Source organism: Fusarium keratoplasticum, chromosome 5 (genome assembly GCF_025433545.1).
Source record: "Fusarium keratoplasticum isolate Fu6.1 chromosome 5, whole genome shotgun sequence".
Lineage (NCBI taxonomy): Eukaryota > Fungi > Ascomycota > Sordariomycetes > Hypocreales > Nectriaceae > Fusarium > Fusarium keratoplasticum.
This window is the reverse complement of record NC_070533.1, coordinates 1,183,227-1,206,790: the sequence shown is the minus strand read 5'-3', so window position 1 is coordinate 1,206,790 and position 23,564 is coordinate 1,183,227. Positions and strand designations below refer to the sequence as shown.

At 53.4% G+C, this 23,564-nt stretch overlaps 6 protein-coding genes across 6 annotated transcripts; 3 read left to right on the top strand and 3 right to left on the bottom strand.

Annotated features, from left to right (window-relative positions):
• Positions 1 to 913: 913 nt before the first annotated feature.
• Positions 914 to 3,677, bottom strand: NCS57_00702700 (uncharacterized protein; the record flags this gene model as incomplete). Its single annotated transcript, XM_053056891.1, has 2 exons — positions 914 to 3,353; positions 3,448 to 3,677. 2 exons carry the CDS (start codon positions 3,675 to 3,677, stop codon positions 914 to 916), a joined length of 2,670 nt encoding a protein of 889 aa, XP_052913086.1.
• Positions 3,678 to 4,561: 884 nt separating this feature from the next.
• On the bottom strand, positions 4,562 to 5,864 carry NCS57_00702600 (uncharacterized protein; the record flags this gene model as incomplete). Its single annotated transcript, XM_053056890.1, has 3 exons — positions 4,562 to 5,496; positions 5,547 to 5,703; positions 5,766 to 5,864. 3 exons carry the CDS (start codon positions 5,862 to 5,864, stop codon positions 4,562 to 4,564), a joined length of 1,191 nt encoding a protein of 396 aa, XP_052913085.1.
• Positions 5,865 to 9,174: 3,310 nt separating this feature from the next.
• Positions 9,175 to 10,339, bottom strand: NCS57_00702500 (uncharacterized protein; the record flags this gene model as incomplete). The annotated part of the gene is made up of 2 exons (XM_053056889.1): positions 9,175 to 10,125; positions 10,175 to 10,339. The coding sequence occupies 2 exons, from the start codon at positions 10,337 to 10,339 to the stop codon at positions 9,175 to 9,177; spliced, it is 1,116 nt and encodes a 371-aa protein (XP_052913084.1).
• Positions 10,340 to 10,699: 360 nt separating this feature from the next.
• On the top strand, positions 10,700 to 11,803 carry NCS57_00702400 (uncharacterized protein; the record flags this gene model as incomplete). The annotated part of the gene is made up of 5 exons (XM_053056888.1): positions 10,700 to 10,868; positions 10,937 to 11,093; positions 11,148 to 11,353; positions 11,410 to 11,485; positions 11,536 to 11,803. 5 exons carry the CDS (start codon positions 10,700 to 10,702, stop codon positions 11,801 to 11,803), a joined length of 876 nt encoding a protein of 291 aa, XP_052913083.1.
• Positions 11,804 to 17,868: 6,065 nt separating this feature from the next.
• On the top strand, positions 17,869 to 18,782 carry NCS57_00702300 (WSC domain-containing protein; the record flags this gene model as incomplete). Its single annotated transcript, XM_053056887.1, has 2 exons — positions 17,869 to 18,711; positions 18,768 to 18,782. The coding sequence occupies 2 exons, from the start codon at positions 17,869 to 17,871 to the stop codon at positions 18,780 to 18,782; spliced, it is 858 nt and encodes a 285-aa protein (XP_052913082.1).
• Positions 18,783 to 20,686: 1,904 nt separating this feature from the next.
• NCS57_00702200 (uncharacterized protein) lies at positions 20,687 to 22,839 on the top strand (the record flags this gene model as incomplete). Its single annotated transcript, XM_053056886.1, has 2 exons — positions 20,687 to 20,742; positions 20,799 to 22,839. 2 exons carry the CDS (start codon positions 20,687 to 20,689, stop codon positions 22,837 to 22,839), a joined length of 2,097 nt encoding a protein of 698 aa, XP_052913081.1.
• Between the last annotated feature and the right edge of the window lie 725 nt (positions 22,840 to 23,564).

The window sequence follows — 23,564 nt, the reverse complement described above, 5'->3', positions numbered from 1 at the left end:
ACAAAATTGTATGTATATGGGTTTATGTGGGAATAGAGATGAACATTTGGGCCGCCATGATAGATACCCCTCTGCTCTGTAGATTACAATCAACTCACTCATTCATTCACTCGTCCCTTATTGTTCTTCAAGCCCATCAGCCACTTGAGCCGATCTGGGGGTCCAATCTCAAGTTGGGCAGCCAGTCAAACAGGCTCCAGGATCGCATATCTAACATACATCCCAATTTAGCCACCTAGTCGGCGTACTCTATGTGGCGTCCGTGTAGGAATCAAGTAGACACATTCACACCTTGGTCGGATCTTTTTCTCCTACTACGAGCTTGCTCTTAGGGAATACAACAGGGCTATTAGTGAGAATCAACTAAAGCACCCCAATACCAAACATCCGCTCCCCAAACTTACAACCCTGACTCTTCCAGCAAATTCACTACACTCATTCAATCACATGAATCCATCACGACATCTGTTAAGTGCCCGCACTTTGCAAAAGTATTCTCACATACTTTACTACACCTCACACTACTACTACGACTACTTTAACAGCATACTTGACAATGGCAACCCATCGTCGCTTATTTCATCTGCATACACGCGCCATTCCATCCCATCTGGCGGCTTGAATTACACAACCAGGACTTCCCAGTTCATCCATGTCAACAACTTTGACGGAAAAAAACACCTCCCCTTGTGATCACATCTCCTTTGTAGTGGTTTCACATCCCTTTTCCCTGGTTACAAAAAAAACCAACTCCCCAAGACTAATAAACACATTTCGAGAATCCACCTCTAAACGCCCAGCCCAGTCCATCTCACGCTGCTCTCCTTAGTCCCAGATTCAACACTGGGCGCCGCACTCAATTCTCCATACGAACTATCTTTTCCAACTAATCCGATCCGCAAAACATGTCGCTTCATGTCGAGGGCTTCCTCTGCATCCCGGGGATCGGCGGGACCGGCACAGGCGTCACCTTGTGCGGGATGTGTGGTCCCGGGGTTCCATTCATCCCTGTCCGTTGAGGAGTTGGAGTTCCCGGCTTCTGCTGAGCTGCCATACTCGCCCGGGCGGCAGCGAGCCTGTTCGCATCCATCGTCCCTTGAGGCGCCATCCCTCCTCCACCTCCAAACCCTTGAGTGCCGGGCTGGGCAATCTTGTCCGCAAACATGGTCGATCGTTCTTGGGCGGCGAGGCGGGCCTTCGCTTGCTCAAGGATCCTCTGCTGTTGAGCTTCAGGGATCACGGTGTGGTATCCTGTAAGTCCAGGGTTCTGAGTTGGCGTTCCTGGCTGTGGGGGATTGCTCGGGTACCTATTCATTTGATTGCCCATAGCCTGGTTCGGCGTGCCATAACGAGCAGCTTGTTGCATGTTAGGCGAGGGGCTATATGCCTGCCTATGTGGCACCTGTGGAGACATAGTTCTCTGTGGCATAGCTTGGCCGTTCGGGAAAGCCCCAAAGGTGGGTTGCGCGGGTGTTCCAGCCTGTTGCTGTGGGTAGCCTGGCTGGAACGGGTATCGGGCGGCCGGTGTGCCCTGCTGCGGTGGCATCTGTCCGTACGGGGGCCTTTGTTGAGTCGCATACTGAGGCATGTTCTGGTGGCCATATGGAGTCTGTGCTTTGGCCACTTGAGTCGCATACTGGGCCGGGTAGCCGTTGGGTCGATTGTATGGAGCTGGTTGAGGAGGTCGAGGTTGTGAGGGCGGCATTGGTCTTTGCTGGGGCTGGAAAGCTGGCGTAGGACCTGGCCGGTAATACTGCTGCTGGATCGCAGGAGGTCGGCTGGGGGTGGCGTATGCATTTGCGGGTGGGTGATGTCCATAGGAAACAGACGACATGCTGGGTGTACGCTGTGGTGGCGGGCGGGCACTAGCTTGCGCAGCTGCCTGTTGCTGTTGCGCTCTAAGACGGGCCTGAACAGCTGCGTCGTCCTCTTCCATGACGCCCTTGTACTGGTCCGTCTGGACCTGCACCTTGGTGCTGATGAGAAGATCCTCCAGTTGGTCACCATTCAGCTTGGCTACCGCATACGGAGGTAGTGTCTTGATGATGAGCGCAAGTTGCGCCTTGAGCATCTGGTAGGTAGCTTGCTCGCCTTCTGAGGGAGTCGGTCCAGGAGTAGCCAGCATATCGCCTGTGACCGGATCGCTCGAGGATCTGTTTTGCGAGTTGGGGAGATTGAGGTTGCGAATCCGCTGGTACGAGGCCAATGTCTCAATCATGTCGCTGACCTCTTCAAGGATCTCGTCAACTTCCTTCTCCTCATCCGCTCTCTTGGTGCCCAGAGCCTCTTCTAGCGACGGATCAACGATCGAATCATCCCAGTTGTCGATGGCTTCCTGAATAGCCTTTTCGTCAATCTCCATGGCCTTGGCTTTGTCATTTGCCTCTTTGCTGTCCTCCTCATCGGCATAGTACTCGACCTCGATCATGTTTTGGAATTGTCGGTGGCCTGCCCGCTGCCACCACATTCGACCAGCGACACTAGACGGCACAGTCGCCCCCGAGTCGTCCTTGCACGGTGCGAAACTCGAAAAGGCTCCTCGGAAAAGCGACTCCATCTCAGACAGTTCCAGCTCGGTAGAAGAAGGCCTCTTTCCAGCAAGGCTCTGCGCGCGCTCTCGTTGCTTCGTAATTGTCTGCGACGAGGGGGTAGCATTGCTGTAGTCGAGGTAGTATCCGGATGTCAACTTGGTCGTAAAGTACGTGTTGCTCCGGTACTTGCAGGTATCTGTCAATTCGGGACGGTAGAAGTCGAGGGTATTGCCCTTGGCCTGCGTTTTTGGCTGCTTAGGCGGTTGCAGTGGCGGTAGGGAGCGAGGGGATGAGAATAGATCACCGAGAGTCTGTGTTCGTTCATGAGGAGTCGTTGGCATAATGTGAGTCAATGCCACGCCCTGGGGGAGGTTCAAATCACGCAAATTGGTCTCATCGGAGAGGGGAAGACTGGAAAACAGACGCCTCTCTTGCGGCGCATATCCCAGGACTGAGAGGACCAGCTCGCCCTTCTGGGGGGAGGAAGGAAGATTTGCCTCGACAGGGAGCGGCTCTGCGGTGACCTTGGGATAGGCCTTTTCCCGACGAAGAAGTTGGAACGCCTTGTCCTTAAACTCGGCGATTTGCGCCCTTGTTGTCTCGTCCAGAAGCTCCCTCTTTCCCTCGGCAGATTCAACCTTGGGCTCCTTGAGGGATGCTTGGATTACAGAGACGAGATCGGCGGCGACTTGGTCGAGATTATCGTACGCATTCGCCGTTGCCTTATCGGCGATGGTCGACTTCTGGCGCTTTGTTCGGGGCTCATCATCGTCGGAGGCTTCGGGCAGGGGGCGCTTCATGATAGACGGGGTGGTATCGAAGCTGTCGGGGATGGTTAGCCTTCATCAGAGACAGGGTCATTCGCATCGACAAAAAGGTCGCAGTGCAGCCGTAGTCATGGGAAAAGATGGCGTACCTGGTCAGGACATCAATAAAAGACCGGATCAATTCCCTCTGGTCCTTTTTAGGTTCACCATTGGTGATGGCGGGCTTTTGCTCGTCGGGACCATCTTCATCATCGCGGTCGTCGTCAATGTCGCGTTTTCGCTTTCCCGGGGCCACGGGCTGGGCAGTCTCGGGGGTAGGAGAGACGGAGACGCCGTTCACCTGGACGGTCGTGGACTGCGCCATGTTGGGCGTGGTCATGATGGCTGCGCTGCTGGAGACGGTCGTCGTCGGGGCGTTGGCGTTGGCCGCGCCTCGTCGCGACACGCGGTAGCTGGCAGCGGTGGTGGATGGCAGAAACGGGTCGCTCGCTGGTGCTGGTGCAACTCCAACGCTTAGAGGGCTTCGTCGAGGCAGCGCGAATCGGGCGTCCTCATCCAAAAGACGCGCCGCAATCGTGCAATCAGGAGGTGCATCCACGACTCGGCAAATTACGCGACAAACAGCCTCGAGGAAATATCTCGATCCGACTCCTGGCGAGAATGGAGAGGTGCTGCGCTGGGGAAGAATGTGTCTCGATCGCCAAGTACTAACTTCTCGCTGACCAGGACCCACACTAGCGCCCTTTGGGGGAGGAGGCTAATGAGCCATGCACGTGACTCAGCTTCGCCAACGGCATCACCAACAACGAGCCGAGTGTCACCAACGCCTAGACATGATTCATTTGCTTGAAAAAATTGGCCATGTTCGAGTCTGTTCGATCCATGCTCTGTCTTCTCAAGTAGCACGAATTTGACAATGAATATGACACTTCCTCGAGCTATTGTTCACCTTCAAAGTGCACCAAGGTGGCTACAGGCCTAGCGCAATCATCATGAATAGCACACGCAATTACATACAACGAGAAGCTTCAATGCATCATCCTCGCCACCGTTACACACGAGGTCACAATCACACTTCATCGCGTCAGGGCAAAAATAAACATGTTCATATTACCGAGCATCGTGGTAAGACGTTCGCACCATCTCACAGTTTGCTCATGTCTGCTGTAATGATCAAAGCTATCCATCCCAGTCTCAATCAAAACCAAGTCCGTGATACATACTCATGCGCTATCTGATAATTCATCCATAAATAATCGTCGCTTACTTGGAGCGGGCCAGACCAACGGCGTTCTTGCCGAGGTCATAGACAGAGTAGTACCGTCGGAGGAAAGCATCACCAAGAATAACAAGAGGACCAACAGGCTCGGGGAAGTCCATGCCCTGGAAGGTAGAGATACAGCTGCCGGAAACCTCAAGGATGTAGTCGGTGGCGGGGAGGCTGTAGTTGGATCCGGCGAGGGTGAAGGTGATGTCGGGAAGGGTCTGGCGCTTGTCACACTCAATGGTGTACTGGCCGTTGTAACCCTTCTTGGCACCAATCTCCTTGTTCAGGAGCTCAGCCAGAGCGCTGGGGAGAACGTTCAGGGAGGTACCGGTGTCAAGAATGGCACCGGTGTTCTCCTGCTCAGCAACCTCGTCGCCGAGAGCAATGGCGTCGAGGTCGACCTCCCAGTAAGCCTTGCGGCGGAGAGGAATGTACTCAATATCGCCTTCGTAGCGGGACTTGTCAACACCACCAAAGACAACCTCGCTCTCGCCCTCCTGGTCAGCCAGGTAGAAGGCAAAGACGGGGTCATCCAGGAGCTTCTGGTTGACCATCTGGTAGAAGGGGGGGACGATGTGGTTGACAGAGATGGTGTCATAGGCCAGACCCAGGATACCATCGAAGCGACCGAAAGCGAAAGCCAGACCGGGCTCCTTGGTAGCCTCGGCAAAGTCCTGGCCCTTAATCTTGAGGTCGCCGATCTGGACATCATCGTTGGAGATGAAACCCGACAGGCTACCGGACCCGTAGTGGATCTCGAATTCACTGCCGTTCTTCTTGTAGGTGGACGAGGCAGAAGAGTCGTACTTGGAGTGGAGGTAGCAGGCGATGCTGCCGCACTCCTGGGAAGGAACCCAGAGGTTGGAGCTGCCAGTGTCGAGAACGACCTTGAAGCTCTGGGGAGGGTTACCGATGGTGATCTCGGAGAAGTCTGGGGGCTGGGTCAGTCTTGGTCATCATCATATGATCTGGGAAGCTCACACTGGGCGTTCATGAAGTTGGAGATGGGAACGGGGTGACCGCCCTCAACGTTGATAGCTTCGGTGCTGAAGGCATAGTCGGCCTGGTTCTTGGGTCGGGCAGAGCCCAGGTACTTCTGACCGAGGTTCTGGATGTGAGTCTCGATGGAGGTGGTAGCCTATGCCGTGGTCAGCAAGCTCAACAGAATCAGAATCAGTGTGCATCGTGGAATGGTCGTACCAGCTGCTCAGCCAGAGGAACCTTCTGGATCTTCATCTTGTGAACACCGGCCTGGGCGGAGCCCAGAAGCGCGGCGGCGGCAAGAAGAGCGCTCTTCATGATGGGCAATCGGTCGAGGATGCGACCAAGAGTACGGTAGAGGTACTAAGAAGATGGAGCTATAGAACTCGACGACGATCCGACGGCGGGTTCGATGGCAAGCTCGATGGTGATGAATGGGAATGGGAATGGGGATGCAAGATGCAAGATGCAGATGGAGAGATAAGATGGTTGGTTATGAAGCAGTAGAAGCGGAGAGGTAAGGTAAGGGAATGACGGAGCTGGGGGAGAGCTTATTGCGTGTTCGCGGCCTGTTTCGGCGGCTGGGTGGGTGACCATGGGTGACCTCCACTAGTCGCACCTGCCTGGATTCGTAAGGTAAGGTACCTTGCACCTTGCGCCTTCCGGACCTTCCCTCCCCCCAATGAATGGCAGCCGGTCCCTGCGAATGATCTTGTGACTCGCCTCGCAATGACGCACCATATCGCCGAACCCGACTCCACTTTCCCTGCTCGGCAACCATGAGCATTGACGCCTTTCCGCCTTAGGCATCATGCGTCTCTCCCGCCGTGCATCCCTCAAGCGCCGTCTCATCTTATCGCGGACAAGCGTCTCAGAACCAGGAACGAAAACAACAACAAACGCTGGGGCCTAGAACTTGAGCGCCTCATCCATGTTGTCATGGCATCTGGTCGTGGGTGCTCTTCTTGATGACTAATGACGGCCGCATGAGACGTAATGAGGCAACGACCTCGTTGACGGTCGAGTTATCGACTGCATAAGCACAGTTAGTTATTCTTCGACATGTGAAACAGTCCTGCATGCTGATCGTCCACTGCTCCGGTTTCAAATGCCATTGTTCTTTGCGTATGACTACGGAGATTCACCTCTCAACAAAGGAGCTTTCATGGCTCGGTCCGGTGGCGCCATGAAGCCTCAAGCTGACAAAAGCACAGCCAAATAACAATGCCATAGACGACTCTGCAGGTCCACAACTACTAGTCATTTCACTTCATAGGCACATGTAGACATTTACCTAAGATCTCGGTGTTGAAGACTGGGCATGGAGCACAGTACAGAGCGTCAAAACCACGCGCAATACCCTATATCAATCTCGTTCCGAAACCGACCCATGCCGCATCGCAAAAACGAAAAGTAATAGAGGGCGGATGCATCCGAACACATTGTTTATAGTTTAATCTTAATCTTCCTTTTGCTTAAATTCCATTGTACTCCCCAACTTGGGCGAGTTCAGCATTCCCTAGTTCTCATAGAACAGGCACCGCTCATGCTTCCAAGAATTACTTCAAGACCACCTACTCTCGAGGATGCATTGTCAACACGCCAGACTGAGTGAATGGAAACCTCACCACAGCCCTCCGAGTGTAACAGTCAGGAAACCGAGGGGTTAGGCGGCACCGATGTCTTTCATCTAACTAACCCCTGAGAGCGAGAGCATGAGCGCCGAGTTGACTGTCTAGCCATCTCGCAAGTACGTACCATAGACTAAGAGAAGGCTTACTCCGACTCTTAACCTTGTACGTGGTATAGATCCATTGCGATTCTTCCACAATGTTCCCCGATGCTGTCGTTCTCGACCTCGACGCCGCCTCAGTGAGCGAAGAACACCAGTTACCCAACCCCGAGGAACAAAACAGCACAGAGAGAACGTCCTCCAATCTCGAAATCGGGACCGGAGTCTCAAACTATAGTTATGAGTACCACCCATAGAAATCAGTGGCTCCAATCGGTTGGATCAGATGAGCAGTTTAGGTCCCATTCATGGGAGTCGCGTTCAGCGTGCAAAACGTGTTGCTGCCCACCCCAGTTACTACCTTTCGCAGACTGGCATGGTCCGCCTTCAGGTTTCTCTGTGAAGTGAGGCATTCTATGATCCCAAGCCATAGCCACAGAGAGCGGACACCATGTGGTTTGCCAACACCGCGGCTCAGTGAGTCCTCTTCCACATCACTGCTGGGTATACAAAGAGTCCTAGAAGCCCAATATAAAATCTGACTTAGATCAGAATCTCAGCAAAGTCCTTTCTAACTACCCGCATCCTCCTCACGACAGTATGGAGCCCATGGATGGGCGCCAAACAGCCGTAGATGTCTGTCTCCTGATTTTACACACGACGGACCTCCGGGTTGGACCAGATGAGCTTCTAGGGTCCCTATATCACTGGTACAATGAATTCCAATTCTTACATCTTGTTTGTTTGGGTTGAATCGTCTTGGAGAATACCCCTGGCCGCCCGAAAGAGCAAATACTCACGACAGACAACTCAGCCTCCAAATGCAAGTCGATTGAGGGAATAGACCTGTCGGTATGCCCGTACACTCACCCCTCTTCTGTATTTTCTTAGTAGTAAGCTTTCCCTTACCCATTGGCCAGAATGCGATCCAAAGCCATGACCTGCATGTGAGAGCAAGTAAAGGTCTTAATGCAGTCAAGAACTCAAGAGTTTGTCAATCTCGAGCTGCCATCTAATTGGAGCAATAAAATGAGTACCAAGTACTGACCTTCTTGATGTAAGTTCAAATAAAATAGTACATGTATTGGGGATAGTAGAGATATGCTATCAAGCCTCTGCGATGCCCACATCAGATGCACCCAGAACAATCCAAACATCCGACCAAACCCCGTCAACGTACGCATTTTCTCAATGCGCCCATTCGGTTAGATGTAAAGTCTACTGAGAGACTATGAGAATGTAATACGTCTTAAACTCTGAGAAGCATGTGTTTCTTGTAATGGCTGGTCAGTGAAAGGTAGTATCTGCCACATGATGGTCACGGTTATGTGACTTGCCCATATTCACTTCTCGCTCGCCGAACCAGCACCACAGGGGTCACTAAGATGCAGTTCTCATTTCGGAGAGCCCTTTTGATCTGGCCATGAACATATCCTAACCCATCGTTGAGACCCTCCACATCGAGGGTCGGGTCCCCCCATGATCTCTGACGTGGTCCCCATACTTGGCTGAGCCGGAGGAAAGCTCCAATGACAGGTGAAACCGAAGACCGGCTTGATTCCGTATCTTGGCCAACACCCGTTGCAATAACACATCGTCGTGATTGTATGAATTAGTGTTAGGGCTCGTGATCAACTGCCTTCCTTGTTGTTCACACCAGATCGCAGCATCTCGATGAGAACTAGCTTGTTAGCAGAGAATCGCGGGCCAAGATCCGAGAGTTGCCCCCAAGAATTTGAACCATGGCTCACACGATTACCCCTGGCCGGTGGCCAACAATTGTTCGCAGTTAGACAATCGAGAACATGGCAGAAGAACGGTGGGTTCAACTAGTCATATTGAGCAGAGAGTTGCTAAATAATTTAACCAAAAGGACTATTGGAAACCCCTCTGCCCTCATCGTTCATATGATGACCCAAACCTCCACCAGTAGGCCATGTCCACACCCACAGGAACAAACAACACAATAGAGACAATTTGCCCAAATCCCCAATCATCCCCCTCATATGTGTGGTTCATATAATCGGCTAGCTGCTTTTGCAAGTCCCTCAATGTGAAAATCATCACTATCAGCGGTATCGTGAAGCCGATAAGTGCAAGTAGCGGTACTATCGCATAGCGCCTCCTATGCTCAAACCACTTGGCCACTCTCTCCCGCCAGGAAAGAATCTTCTCGACCCCCCTATGACCCTTTGTATCTTTGTCGGGGATGTAGCGTGTGTTTGGGAGGCCGGATAGTAGCCAGAAAGCAAACAAATACGTGGTCAGGCTGGCAGTCAACTCCAGTCCCGGAAGAGCCTTCCAAGTCATATCATCCTTGAGATCCGCGAAGCCCCCAGTAAAACACATACTCGCAACCTTGGCCCAGTTTTCATCGCTAACCTTTGAGTTGGAGCCATCTCCAATGGGGCTTGGTCCGAACGCATGCATACACCTCGAAAGGAAAGGGAAGAATGATAGCGCCAACGTCACGCTCAGCAACAGCAGCCTGGAGTTGTGTCTGACATCCCGGTTCTCATTGCGATCCTCTGGCTCTGGCTCCAGCAGAGCAGCTGGGTATAGCAGCGGCATCATGCTCACGACAGAGACGGACTGGGCGATACGGGCTTCAATGGCACCCAGGTCAGCGTTGCTAATGCCATAGTCCTTGCGTATAAGCACGATGATGGTTGCGAGCTGCATTGCCAGGGTAAAGTACGCTGCCGAGTAGAAGAATGAGTCGAGACCGCACTGCATTATCTCCTTCCATCTATAGGCTGCAGTCCCAGACTGGGGCTTCCTGAGCCTGATAGCGGCCAGGGACAATAAGACACTGAGGGAAAACTCGAGGATATAGGCGATAGCAACCTACTGCGGGTAAGTGAGCGTTCGACCACAGTGAAAGTGCATCACAAACTCCAATGCCCGATATGTCAGGGTTGCCCGTCCCATAGACGGCAATGCAGATCTCATTCTTGCAGACCTCAAGCCTTGCTTCTTCAAAATTTGTCTGTTTGGCGAGGATTCCCACATACTTGGTGAAGTCATCCATATCTACCAACGCCTCGCAATTGGGCGCCATCTCGTCGATCGTCGCACCCGGAGATTAGTTCCAGGCAGATTTGATAGGTCTTCCTCTCTTTATGAAGCAATTCGTCGAGCAACGGATCAGTTCTTATATGATTGTTCACGTGCCACCTGTGTGGACACCGCCAAGAATATTGATCAGCCACAGCTGAAAGCTGAAAAGATGTATGTCACTGCGACCTCATTACCCCCCCCTTCGCTCCCACCACGCCACGATAATGTGATCGAAAGTTGCCGACCGGGCTTTGAGTAGTCCCTGGCACTCCATGATCTTCAAATAAGAGAAACGATCCCGACGTGCAATTTCGTTGCACAGAGGCAGTTGGCAGAACCTCCTTCAAGCCCATTGCCCAGCATGCGGGGGAACGTCCTTTGCCTCGCTTTTGCCGCCAGCCTCGCCTTTGAGGCTGTCGCACAAACAACAATAACCGTGGGAGTTGACGATGAAGATGATTCTTTTAGCTCTGTTACAACCAGCGCTACGAAAAGCGAGGATCCCCGCACGTGCGGGTATGTCGATGGCGGTATGTAGCTCATCTCAACCCAGCAATACCGAGGATCACAAAAGCACAACTCACAGACGAAACATCAGATCCCGATCTTCCAGTGACATGTTCCTCATCTTGTGCCATTCTTTCCGTGTCTGGCCGGGACAGTATCCATCTCGGCTGCTGTGATGACGACCAATGCGACATCCGAACAACATGCATCGAATCAGGCACACCATCTGGGAGGGCCACCCTGGTATGGTGAGTATCTCTTCCAGGATTCCTGTGTAGCCGTTAATTCGATAACCATTGTAGCACTGAAGAGTCAAGCTCAAGATGTGGGACTTTGACCTGGCCCGATCTTTCGGGAGAGCGATATAGCTGTGCAAATATACCAGTCACATTAACGGTAGCCACAAAAACAACCACAGAAACACTCACTTCCAGCACGAGAGATATAGTGGATGCTACGACCGCCGCACCCGATCCCGATGGCGGTCCCGGGATGGGTTGGGAGCATGGTGAGTGATGAGATATCTTACCCCAGGCCCTGGGATTCAGGTTAATCGTCTCCTAGACCTGAGTTCGAGACAAAGAGTTGGTGCTGGGATCGGATCGGGTGTGATTGGTGGTCTACTGCTGATATTCTTCGGGTGAGTCTTGAATCATCCTCCCCCAGGATACGCATCTGACGCATACTCAGCATATTCGGATGCTGGAGAGGACCAGAACATCCAAGGACCCAACGACAAGATACAGAGCAATCAGATGTTCATCTACCGGGCGAAAAGGCCGCCACGAAGCGCAGAGTGACCAACAGAGTAAAAATGGAAGAGACTCAGCCGAGCGCATCTTGGACCCCGAGTCCCGTCAACATCCAGTCCCCTCAGCCTCTGCGCCCTCAACCTCCCTATTACTCAACTAGCGATATACCAGGGAGTAGTATGGGATATCGAAATCCGCAATATTAATAGTCTTGTTCTTTTCGCCTCATCGAAATCAATATCCCCAACGTTGTCGATATTGCACAGCGGGGTGCGTGCACAGGAACTCCACAGCAAATGAGACACAGACGGGCGCGAAGGGGCACACGCACGCACGCCTTGTCTTGAGTGACTGGCATGACGGGGGGAATATACTATTTCCAGCACTACCGTGGAATGCAGGGAGGCCAAGTGAAAAAGCTCATGATGCAGAATATGGAGGTTTTGTCTATAGGAGGTCTAGTGGTCGCCGGTGGCAAGGGCTGCAGAGACGATCATCTCTGTAGGTGGAACGAGAAACTTGGAAGTTGAAGCTCACGCCTTGGAAAAGAGGACTTCGGGATCTAGGCCGTCGTCGGTGAACGGAGACCATGGCGATAGAGTCCCGCAGATCAAAAAAAAGGGAACCAAGCCCAAACGCCGCGGCCATCTCATCTCGATTACTCAGGCTGGCGTGGCCCGGTGACATTTTCAAGCCTACCATTAAGTTTTTTCCCAGCACATCCGGTAGAGCAAAAGTGACAAACTTCCAATGATTGTGAATCTTTTTAAGATTGAGAGACGCCAAAAATAGCCTTCAACGGTTGATCAATCTCTCCCGCGCCGCCGCCGCCGAGGGGATGAGTGAAAAAAAGGGACCACAGTCAGTTGGCAAGGTTTGGTAAGACCAGTGAATGGACGGACCGCGTCCCGGCGAACGGCCACCAGCGCCGGGCCGGAAGGGGTGGAAAACAAGGAAAAAAGGGTCTGATGAGCGATTGTGCAAGGGGGGAGAGAGTTGTACGGTCAATTCATACTCAATAATGAAGATGAAAGTGGAGGGTGAATTGTGCTCAAAAACGTGGCACAGCCATGGTAATCTCGATAAACTGGGGCACATGGGGAAGCGTGTCTCGACTACCTACCTAAACAAGATGAAGGTGCCTCAGGACGAGGAATGGAGAGATGAAAGAGTGTAACCTTCAAGAGCGAATATGTTTGTTTGAATTGACGGTGGTTGTGGAAACGACCATCCCCAGCCTTTTTTTTTTACCATTCTACATGAGACGACAAAACGAACGACAAAGGCACAAGACGGTCTGGGCGGGTGGTTCGGGACGAAAGCCACGTCGAGCCGGTGACGCCGCAGTGTCTAGGACAGGGGAAGATTGTCCGCTGCACATACAAAGTGTATCCCGTATGCTGTACGGAGTAGTAATCTGCAGAGATATGTATTTCTGTGTTGTTGTTGATGAGGCTGGTTTAACAGGTATGGAACAAAGTAAATAGACGGAGCAACCATAGCCCAGGGTGAAACCCGTCAGCGTCCTGATTTCCGATGGGCAATCTACGATTTAATGCAACGGTGTCGAGATGACAGTGTCGTCTTGGCTCAACGGCTCAAGATCCGGTCCCCTGGACACAATGCCAGGCCTCTCCACCACGGGCGGTCGGGAGTACATATCAATAGATGCAAAAAAGAAACGGATAACTGCGGTGCCCAACGATTTGGGTCAAGATGCCCGCCGCGGACGAGGCCGGCCAGATATATTACCCTCCGTGCTCCAGAAGGCAATAATCGCCAACCTAAATTTACTTCGGGGTCGTGCCACCGCCGACCCGGGTCTGGCTTAGTAGAAGCTATCCACGGGGTCCTTGAATCTCAACTAGGCGGTAATCCACGAGGGTTTGGGCCCCTCTCAAAGCTTGGAGAAGCCCGTGAAATGGGGGAGAATGCAACGGTACTGATCCACGTCTTGGGGCGGTCGCAGTTGAGGGGAATGAATGGGTGCTGGCTGGGGAGATGTGGTCCTTACATAGTAGGGAGTGGTCAACCAAGCAATGAGTGATCTTGGAAGGGATCATGGGGGTGCCACCGAGGGGGCTGAATCTCTCTGTGCTTCTGTCAAAGAAGAAAATCTGCCTTGCCAGAGGGACGCCTGGAGCTTGTTTGGAAGCTTTGACAAGTAGTTGGGCCGCTCGTTCCTTGCACCTGGTTTCGTCTTCCTTGTTCCTTGACTTCACGACACTCCTTGCATTGAACATTCAGGTACGCCAGGCACAAGATTCGACCGCTTCTTCTTTCTTTTTTTCCCTCTCCAGTAAGGCAAGTGGCCATTCAATGCTGTGCATCTGCCAGGTTTTCTTGACCCTCCCACAGAGTACGTATTCCTGCCCTCCGGAACTCCGGCAGCAAATCGAGTTGCGAATGGCTTCGCGGCCTCGTATCAAATACGCAGACTCGACCCACATGTGTCATCTGAGGGGTGGGCAGCAAATCAAGAATCGCTTTGTCAGTCTCTCGACCTCGACAGAAAGGGAAAGTGCCGTCGCTAATGTAGGAACCAATCCTTTTCACCTGCCATGAACGCGTAAGGTGATTAACCTTATACGCGCGCTTTAATGGAAGAAAAACACAAAACAGGGAATTGTGCGATTAGTGCCTGGTCCGTGATGCAAAACCTAACCCTATCCAGAGTTGTCCAGAGTTATGCAAGCCGCCATGTGGCTACCGGCCAGTCCTTCAGACCAAGTGGGCTCGGGAACCACGGCGGCCCCTCTGAAAAGCAAGTGATGGATCGGTCGGTCGGGGCGGCGGGCTTGATTCAGCTCAGACGGTCCTCTTCCATGAGATCGGTTCTATTCAATTCTCCTGCCGAGTCGAGTCGATTCGATTCAGCTACCTTCGTCAGCAAGTTCAAACTCTACGGGACGCTCTACGGGATACAGGCGCCCGGCAATCGTCTTGGCAGTTGGAAAAGTCTAAGCCTCTGACAACGGAGCTGTTTGGGTGGGTGACAGCACCCAACGAGATTGGGTGGGAGGCGCCGTTTCTAGTCGCTGTTTCAACTCTGCGACCGCCGTCACGCATCGCTGCTGATGGGCGCGACACGGGAATGAATGATGAACATTCTCTCAGCTTCGATAGGAGCCAGCAAAAGATGCACCCGTTGTTGTCAGTTCGAGGCGTAGCCCTGAGCAATCTCGTTTCTGTGCAGGGCTACTCCGTAGATACCGAGAGGTTGGGTGTCGCTCGGGGTCGTGCTTGGCGTGATCTGGTTGATGCAACTCCGATGGCCGCCAGACCCAGACCCAGCGGCCATGGACAATCCACCCTGAACAAAGCCTGCCAGTTTCTCCTTTGTGATCATAACTGGCTGCTCCGTACTGTACTCCGTACGGAGGACTGCATGCCTCGATCCTCGATCGAGTTGCCGAGGTGGAGACCCAGAGACACCGAGATAGCGAGACCACCAACACCAGAATCACGACTCACCCGTTCATCCCATTGTGCCAGCGAGGTCCTTGCAGTATTACCTCTCTTGCAAACTCTGCCACGCATACTTCCGCTGTTATAGGTGTAAGCGCTTCCTACGCACGCACGTCGTCGCCCTGCAAGCCCGTATTGCTCGTTCCATGGACTTGATGCATCCCCCGTAACAGCAAGCCTCGTCAGACACGTGGATCGAGACGGCCATTGCGGCGTGGTGATGGCTGACGCGCGCCCTGTTGGGGTTTTTGCTGATCCGCCATGGGGGCATGGCATGCACAAGTCTGCACAAAGGGTGTGCCATTTTATGAAAGGCTCGAGACGAGGATTGCGCCGTGGGCGTGCATTGATGTGCAAATGAAGGTCGAGATGGGCCTCGAAATCTCCACTTGAACATGGGGATGTCAAGCTTCAGCCATCTCGGTCGTCGCAAGCCGAGTTCGACCGCGAGAGCGAACCTTTCGAGACCATCCTCCAGAACAAAAAGGCCTTATCACGTTCTGGCTTTTCCCGCTCAACCGCCGAGGTTTGCGTTGACGCCGCACGCGTGATTTGCTTGCGGTTGGGACGGGTAAATTGATTTGATCAACGAGCGTTGGCGCCGAGAGGTTGAGTTTCGCGGCACAGGACCAGCTTTGGACATGATCTGCAGCAATCACGTCCAGTTTGGGTCGAGGAGGGTGAGGTACGTATCCCAAGCTATGCTGTTCCTGAATATCAGGGCACAAAGTGGACATGAACTCGATGCACAAGGTTTGCATTAGGCCGCGGAGAAGACCCAAGATGGAAATGAAGGGGAAGAAGGCGAGCAGCTCGCATGGCAGAAACTCTATCTCCCGCCGTCCTCCCCAAAATCGCAAAGGCATCACCGAAAAGCTTTTCTCAACGTATCGAGACCAGAACCATGGTTGCCTTTTGAGGATCCCGAAGCTTGACGTGGCCCGCATGTTCCAATAGCGGCAGCACATTCCACGGTCCCAACTCGAGGCATTGGCTGAGGTGGCTTGCAGGCGGCTTCAGCGGTCCCAGCGCCTCCAGCGTTACCCCCGGCGCACGGCGCGGCGCCGGCCAGGGATGGAGGGGTGTTGAATGAGCCCAGGGGATGGAAGCGGTGGGGGATTGATTCGAGGGTTGAGGGAGATGGATGGACGGATGGTCATGATGGTCAACCGCCAGGCTCAGGAACGAGGCATCAATGAGACCCGAGACGTTTGTTCAAGGGGACACAGGGCGGCTCTCTCGGGCGTGCTGATGTGCATCTATCGATTCGCTGAGGTTCTGAGGCTCTAGCAGACGCCCTGTGTTTCCAGATCCAGCCACTGGGCGATTGTGGTGATTTACCATGGTGTCGCCCGTGTCCCGGGCCGTACAGGTACCGTCGTAGTCTTGTGTGAACGTTTTCCGTGGTGTGGTTTCGTCTTCTGTGTCGTGTGTCGCGGCGTTGAGCGCACGGGAGGTACCTCGTGTACGGGGTGTGAGGTGAGGCAGGTGGTCAGTCACGTCGTTTGCATTTTGTGCAAGAGCCGAGTTGTTCGCACAAACTTGTGCTGTGCGCGTCGACGTGCTGCATGATTCGCCGCCCAACAAGCTGAAGCCGTGAACAGTCGGCATCCCATTGGCGGTGTTTTCGGCGCTTTTGGGCTTCTGGATGGGATGGATAGAGCGGACAGTGGCGGGCGACGGACGAGCAGTGCACCTCAGTGCAGTGCAGCGCAGGTCTAATGCCGTGCATGACTTTGTGCTCTCTTGTGCAATTAAACAGGAACCACCCCCTGCGGCTCCACCACCACCACCCAAATATGGTCCCAAAATGGTGCCCAAATCCCTGCTGATTCCCTGATGCCAACTCCACTGGCTGGGCATTCCCCTGTGACCCTCTGGATCCCCCCTGCCCGTACCCCCCTGTTCCCTGCTCTCTGCCGGGGGTCTCGCGCTCTTCTGCCGCTCACTCGCTGCAATCCCAGGCCTGGGCTCGCTCTGACTCCTGTTCCTGGCTCCTCGTCTCCCCTGCTCTGCCCTTCCAAGTCCCTTCCCTGCCCACTTCCCTTCCAAGCCAAGCCAAGCCAAGTCCCTCCGCTCCGTCTCCTTCTCGCTTCGCTTCTGGTGGTCGAGTCCCGTCGCTGCCTCTCTCCTCTCGCTCCGTTTCTCGCCATCTCCCCTTTCAACAAAACAAGCCACTCCCTCCCGCCGCTCGTTCGTTCCAGTCCCTCCTTCACCTCCCCCCACACGCAAAGCGTTTGATCTTCTTTCACCTTTGGAGCGTATTGTAGTGACCAATGCTGCCTTCGTCTCCTTTCCATCGTTGAGTCTTTTTTCTTTCGGTTCTCGTTGTTCAAGGGCGTCTCGTCTCGTTGCCCTTAAGCTTCTTTGTTCTACCACCTTGTCTGGCTCCACGACACCCACGACACGATCCGATCATCTCTCGACTCCTTTCTTCTCGATCCATCTCCTCTTCCGACCGACGACATTTGTTCGCTCGACTCGTCAACCATCGTCTGTGACCTTGATATCCAATCGACAAAGGATTCACGGCGTCTCGTTTAATATCGACGACTCTTTTGTTCGCGTCATCGACTTGGCTCACTGTTAATCGAGAGACTTCGACCGGCATCAAATCGTGCCGATTCACCGCATCTTTGGACCAGCCTGGAGTAACACCAAAAAGAAAACCCTCAGCTTTGGATCAGGCAAGCCTCAATTCCAGTTGATCTGATTCGAGGCCCGCTCCCGTAATAAGCGGATTAATCAAACCAACCCAAACCTCCCTCACGCTCGCTCTATATCCGATACACAACCAACAACAATGAAGACCACAACAACTGTTTCGCTGGCCTTCCTGGCCGCTGCCAACTTCCTCGGAGTCTACGCTAAGAACGGACAACAAAGGCCGGCCGTCACTCCCGTCATTAACCAGTTGACCTCGCATGGATGCTTCTCATCTGGAGCCAACTTTACCCAGGAGGCATCGGGAGCCAAGGTCACCAGCGGCTACTGTGGTGATATTTGCAAAGAGGCTGGCATGTATGTGTCAGCTATGAAGGCCGATAAGTGTTATTGCGGCATGGTTTATCCTCCCGAGGACGATCTGGTCAAGGACTCGTTTTGCAACTTCCCATGCCCAGCCTACCCCCAAGAGGCTTGTGGTGCCCTCAAGACCTACTACTCGGTCTTCAACACCGGTCTCGAAATTGCCGTTGATGATTATGTGCCAGAAGAGACGACCACGAGTGCTGCTCCCTCATCGACCAAGGCGGCCGAGAGCACCGCCGCCGAGAGCACTGCTGTCGTGACACACACCGATGATGTCACTTCCCCCTCCGATTCTAGCACTGCCGGCGACGACGACAAGAAGAAGGACGGTCCCAATGTGGCCGCTATTGCCGCAGGTGTCGTTGTGGGTGTGGTGGTGGTCGGTGCTATTGCTGCTGGTGCCATCTTCTTTGTTCGCCGCCGACGAAACGCTGAGATCGAGGAGGAGCATCGCAGGAACGCTGCTGTGAACGCATTCATCAATGGCTCCAAGCCTCCTGGCAGCAGCGGCAGCATCTCCATGACCGACTCTCGCCTCGACCCTGTCATGGCTCACCGACGACTCAGCGATGGCAGCATCGCTGACAACCAAGACTACTCTCGGAGGATTCTTCGGGTAAGTTTATGCGACATTACTGGATTCATTTAAACATGTCCAACTAACACGAGCAGGTCACCAACGCATGAGCGAATTCCAAAATTCTTCAAGGCTTATCAGCCAAACACTCCCCATCCACCTCACCATCGGCATTCACGGCGTTTTTGGGATGATAGCTCATGTCTATTGGTCGATCGATTTCCCCCGACGATCTGGCGGCGTTTGACTCTTTTCTGGGCGTAGGGTTAGACCTTTTTATTCTCTTTTGCCTCTGCGGAAATAACGACTGGATTTGATCAAGCACGCTCCATGGCACACCGGCTCTCCCTACGCCGTCCACTCCCTCACTCGTCACCTTTCAGCTTCAAACTTTGATTCGAGCAGTCGACTGGGGAAGATGAGAGCAACGCCGCAGCAACTATCCCCTTGATGCCACCGTCATTCTCCAGCACTCTCCGCAGAAGTCATCTCCGGGTAAGAGCATCACGGCGGCAACCATACCCCCACGTGTAATCGGCACGTCTGTTTCTTTTTTCTCTTTACGACTGGGAGTCCGAGGTCTCCTCTGTACAAATTCTCCATCTATCTAGCGAGTAGGATGGGGAGCAGGTCTAAAAATTAGAGGGCAACCGGGTCCTCTTGGGATATTTGGGCGGGGTGCTAGCGAGCGAGGTGTCACATAGATGCAGCAGGACGGACGCAGTGGAGATTTTGCCAGCCCTGGCGGAGATATCACGACGAAGAGGGGGCTGGTTTATTGATGGTGTGGGATATCCTATCGTCGCTCTATTTAACCTTTTTTTACTTGATCGTTGTTTCTTCTTCCGAATCATTGACCGATGGAGGGTGGTCATGGTGTTTTCTGTATGTAGGATTGCGCGTAGTAATCGAAACACCACCACTTGAGACTTGAAAAGCTGGTTCTTTGGATGTGGTCTCACGAATTTAGTTCCTGCCAAAGTCCATCAGACGATGTTGAGCTCCTAGTGAAACCAGCCACATGCCCGGACCGCGTTCGAGCTCGTTGCCCCTTGACGTTCCTACGGTATCATCAATGGGTCGGTTTGAGATAGTGTCATCGCTGCGGTTTTCCCGATTCCGCTCACCTCCGGTTTCTATCAAGTTTGAGGTTTGCCCGTCTTGTTTGTTCTCGACCTACCTCGTGTTCCTCAAAGGTCCGTGGCAAGTGTCCGATGAAGGCTTGGTGGGAGTCAGCACGGCAGGGGGTGAAACAAGCACGCAGCTAAAGCTTCCCGTATTCTCTTAGGACACCACTTTCAGATTGAGTTCTTGGACTGGGGATTGCTTGCCCTCTTGTTTTCCATGGTCTACATGTGCTGTCTTGAGTCACGAGATAAGCTTTGCTGCTTAGTGGTTGTCCAGCTGTTGTTCCTTCAGCAGCCCTTATTTTTGCTATTGGCCCTAGGGATATAAGACTTTTTTAAGTCCCCTGTACATGGGTGATTGCTTTGTCAAGTTGGCGTCTAGGCTGGCAATACTAGGTGTGTGCTCTTCCATTCGAACTCTAGCTCGATGACTGATTTCATCTCATGCATGCCTAGAGCTTATATTGCTCACATAAACCGTCACATCAAAATCCACAAATTAAAAAATGCGTTACCAGAATAATAAAGAAACAAAGATGAGGGCGATCAACCACTGTAAGATCAATATGGGACATGGGCGGTGCACAAAGGCCAGCACTGGCTCGGCGTTTAAGGCGTCCAGGGTAGTCGAATTGAGTTGTCGTTGGAGGTTGTGCAAATCACGTGACCAGAGAGCTGGGAGCTTGGCGCGATCTTGTCGCGTTGGAAAAGTTCCTGGCTCCAAACCTTTGGAAGGCACCAGCTCAAGCATCACAACACAATTCAATCTGCGCCATCACCCACCCTAACCCAGATATCGACCTCCACTAATCCTAGAGGCGTTTCCTCATCGATATATAGCCCCAATACTTCTTCACAGGGCTCTTCGCCCAAAGCTCAGCTGCACGATGAGCTCCATCACAGCTCCCCGAATCCGTCGCACGGCGCAAAACACACAGTTCACGTAAAACACCCTCGCCTTAAAAGGTCGACGTCCAGAGCGCCAGCTGACCCCCATAGATACAATCTCTCGCGACGTGTCAACGATGTGCAAACATACCCCGTCCAGTCTCCCCAGGGTGCGACCATCCTCATATACGGTCACGAAAACGGTGTGACCGTTGCCTGGCGAGGCGGCAAGCGATTCAAGGCCGCCAAGAAGGCGCCCGAGAAAGAGAACGAGAAGCAGAATGGCACAGGCGAGGACTCTATCATGATTATCGACTCGGACGACGAGGAACCGCCAGCCAAGTCCAAGACAGCGCCCCAATTCGAGGACAAGCCCGAGTTTGAGGACGAGATTGAGGATGGCCCCTACCCCGAGATCGTACAGACGCTCGACCTGGCTCTCGGGACTTCGGTGTTGAAGGTTGCGGTGATGCCCATGACCCTAACACCTGCTGAAGACGCCGCCTGGGGAGGAGCCAGAGTCTTGACCGAGAAGATGGTCTTTGCCGTCTCATGCGTTACCAATGACGTCTACGTCATCACGCTTCCTCTCACTCCCCCTTCTCCAGAGAGTAAGGCGAGGCCGGAGCTCAGGAATGATCTCCTGGCAGGCAATGCTGGTTCTGGAGCCTGGGGCGAGTCGCTCATCCTGCTTGGCGGCCAGAGCAAGCACAGCGAGGGCATCGCCATCAACCTGATCATGCCCACAGCCACTGAGCGACCAGGCACAAAGTCACGGGCGGTCGTCGCTTCACACTCGCGAGAGGCCTCGGGCGTCCTCCGTCTCTGGGATGTGCCCCTGAACCCCAAAGACAAGCCCACAAGAGCCCTTGAACCGTTCCAGACCGAGTACTTGCCCAACCCCCTCAAGAGCATATCCTTCAACCCCACGCACACAACACAGCTGCTCACAGTCTCCGCGGTGCAAGGCGTGCGGATCTATGATTTTGCGCTTGCTTCTCTAAACGACCCGGATGCGACTGGACCACTGCCAGGCCAGGGCTCTTGGTTGTTGTCCCTGTACCAGCCTTTTGCTCGCCCTTCGGCAACAAGGAAGCCTATTCTCGACGCCGCTTGGATAGCACACGGCCGCGCTGTATTGGCTCTCCTTGCCGATGGCATGTGGGGAATTTGGGACATTGACGGTGTTAGCCCTGCTGGATCGGGCGCTATCCTTTCAAGCAAGCTGAAGTCTGGAGTTCGTGGAGCCGCACTATCAGCTTTCAACGTGTCTGGATATGTGGAGGGAACGAGCTCGCTCCGCAGTGTTACTATGCAGAACAAGGAGAGCAGCACTGGGGAGTTTGCACCCATGACCCCACACACCCGACGTCAAGCTACGGCTTCCCTCAGCTCTGCTATTACTCTTGATCGCCTGGCTACGATCCAGGGCGGTATCACGGTAGCGGCTCTACCAACAAGCGGAAACGCCGTCCAAGACGAGACAGTCGTGCTCTGGGTTGGTGGCTTGGAACACGTTTGCGTCATTCCTGGTATTCTGCGATTCTGGGACTCCCAGCTTCGCAGAGGAACTGGTGCCGGTGTAGACATTTTCAGCGGAGCGCAACCCACTAGAATGGCCAAGCTCCTGGACCTGTCCACTGGTCTCTTGGGCGAGAGGTGCAATGGAGTTGGCCTGGTGGTAGACGCCAATCATACCACCATCCAAGACGGAGACCTCCCTGCCGATGTGTTGATTCTCGGTGATTCTAGGATTGTCATTGTCCGAGAGGGAGATGACGGACCGGGCAAGAAGATTGGCGCAGTTGTCAATACACGAAGACGGGGATTGTTTTCTAAGAAGTCAGATGCCATCATCGTGCATGGCAAGCCAGGAAGGCCGGCCAAGGCGACTTTCAACCTCAGCACCGTCAAGCCTGGGACACTGCGACTACGGTCCGCTTCTGGACAACATGATATCACTGGCGATCTTGTGTCGAATAACCGGGCACCATCACGGCCCCGGGTTGGCTTCGACTTTATGGACACCCTGAATGACGCGGCAGATGAGACGGATGACTTTACAAAGCGAGACGTGGAGGTTGAGATGTTGGATATTATGGAGATTGACAAGACTCTCGACAGCATGAACGGAGGCCGACGGAGGTCATGAAGGATGGTTGGAGCGACCGAAGAACTGACAAGCGAGCAGATATCGAGGATGAAATAATGAAGATTGGGGACGAATATGTACGATACCCAACACAACCACACGACATATAGGACCAGCCAAGGATGCAGTCCATGTTCCGAACGTGATGTGCTTCTCTTCTCAGTGATTTCTATGTCTAGCCTTTGGCTATTCCGCACGGCAAGGTGGAGCGCAAGGAGAGACCCATCCTTGACTGCTTTGTATTCCGAGCGGTATATCAACAAACAAGTACTCAGTGCTTTGTCGACGCCATCAGCAATGAGGTGGGTTAGGGAAGTGGATTATGTGCCTTGCGCACACATCTCCCGGCTTCCCAGTGTGTATCCTGTTATCTGCTGGTCGAGGGGCCTTCTTGACTCTTTGGGGCTTGCCTTGAGGATGATGGAGGGTCCTGAGGGTAGTGGGGGATGTCATGGCCTGGGCTGGGAGTGGTGAGCGTCGATACATTTGTTTAATATCTGCTGTGCGCTGTGACTAGGTCCATCAACCAGGTTGGAGACTCGCCCAACACGGTCAAGTGCGTTCAAGACCTCGTCGGCCGAGGTAAACTTCATCATCCAACCACCTCGATCACCTCCAACAGCGCGTCGAGTGCATCCCATCCTGCAACACTGGAATACTGTGCCTGTTTCTTACTTTCATCCAAGTTCCATTCTGCCTCCAGTCTTGTCAAGCCCCCACCAAGT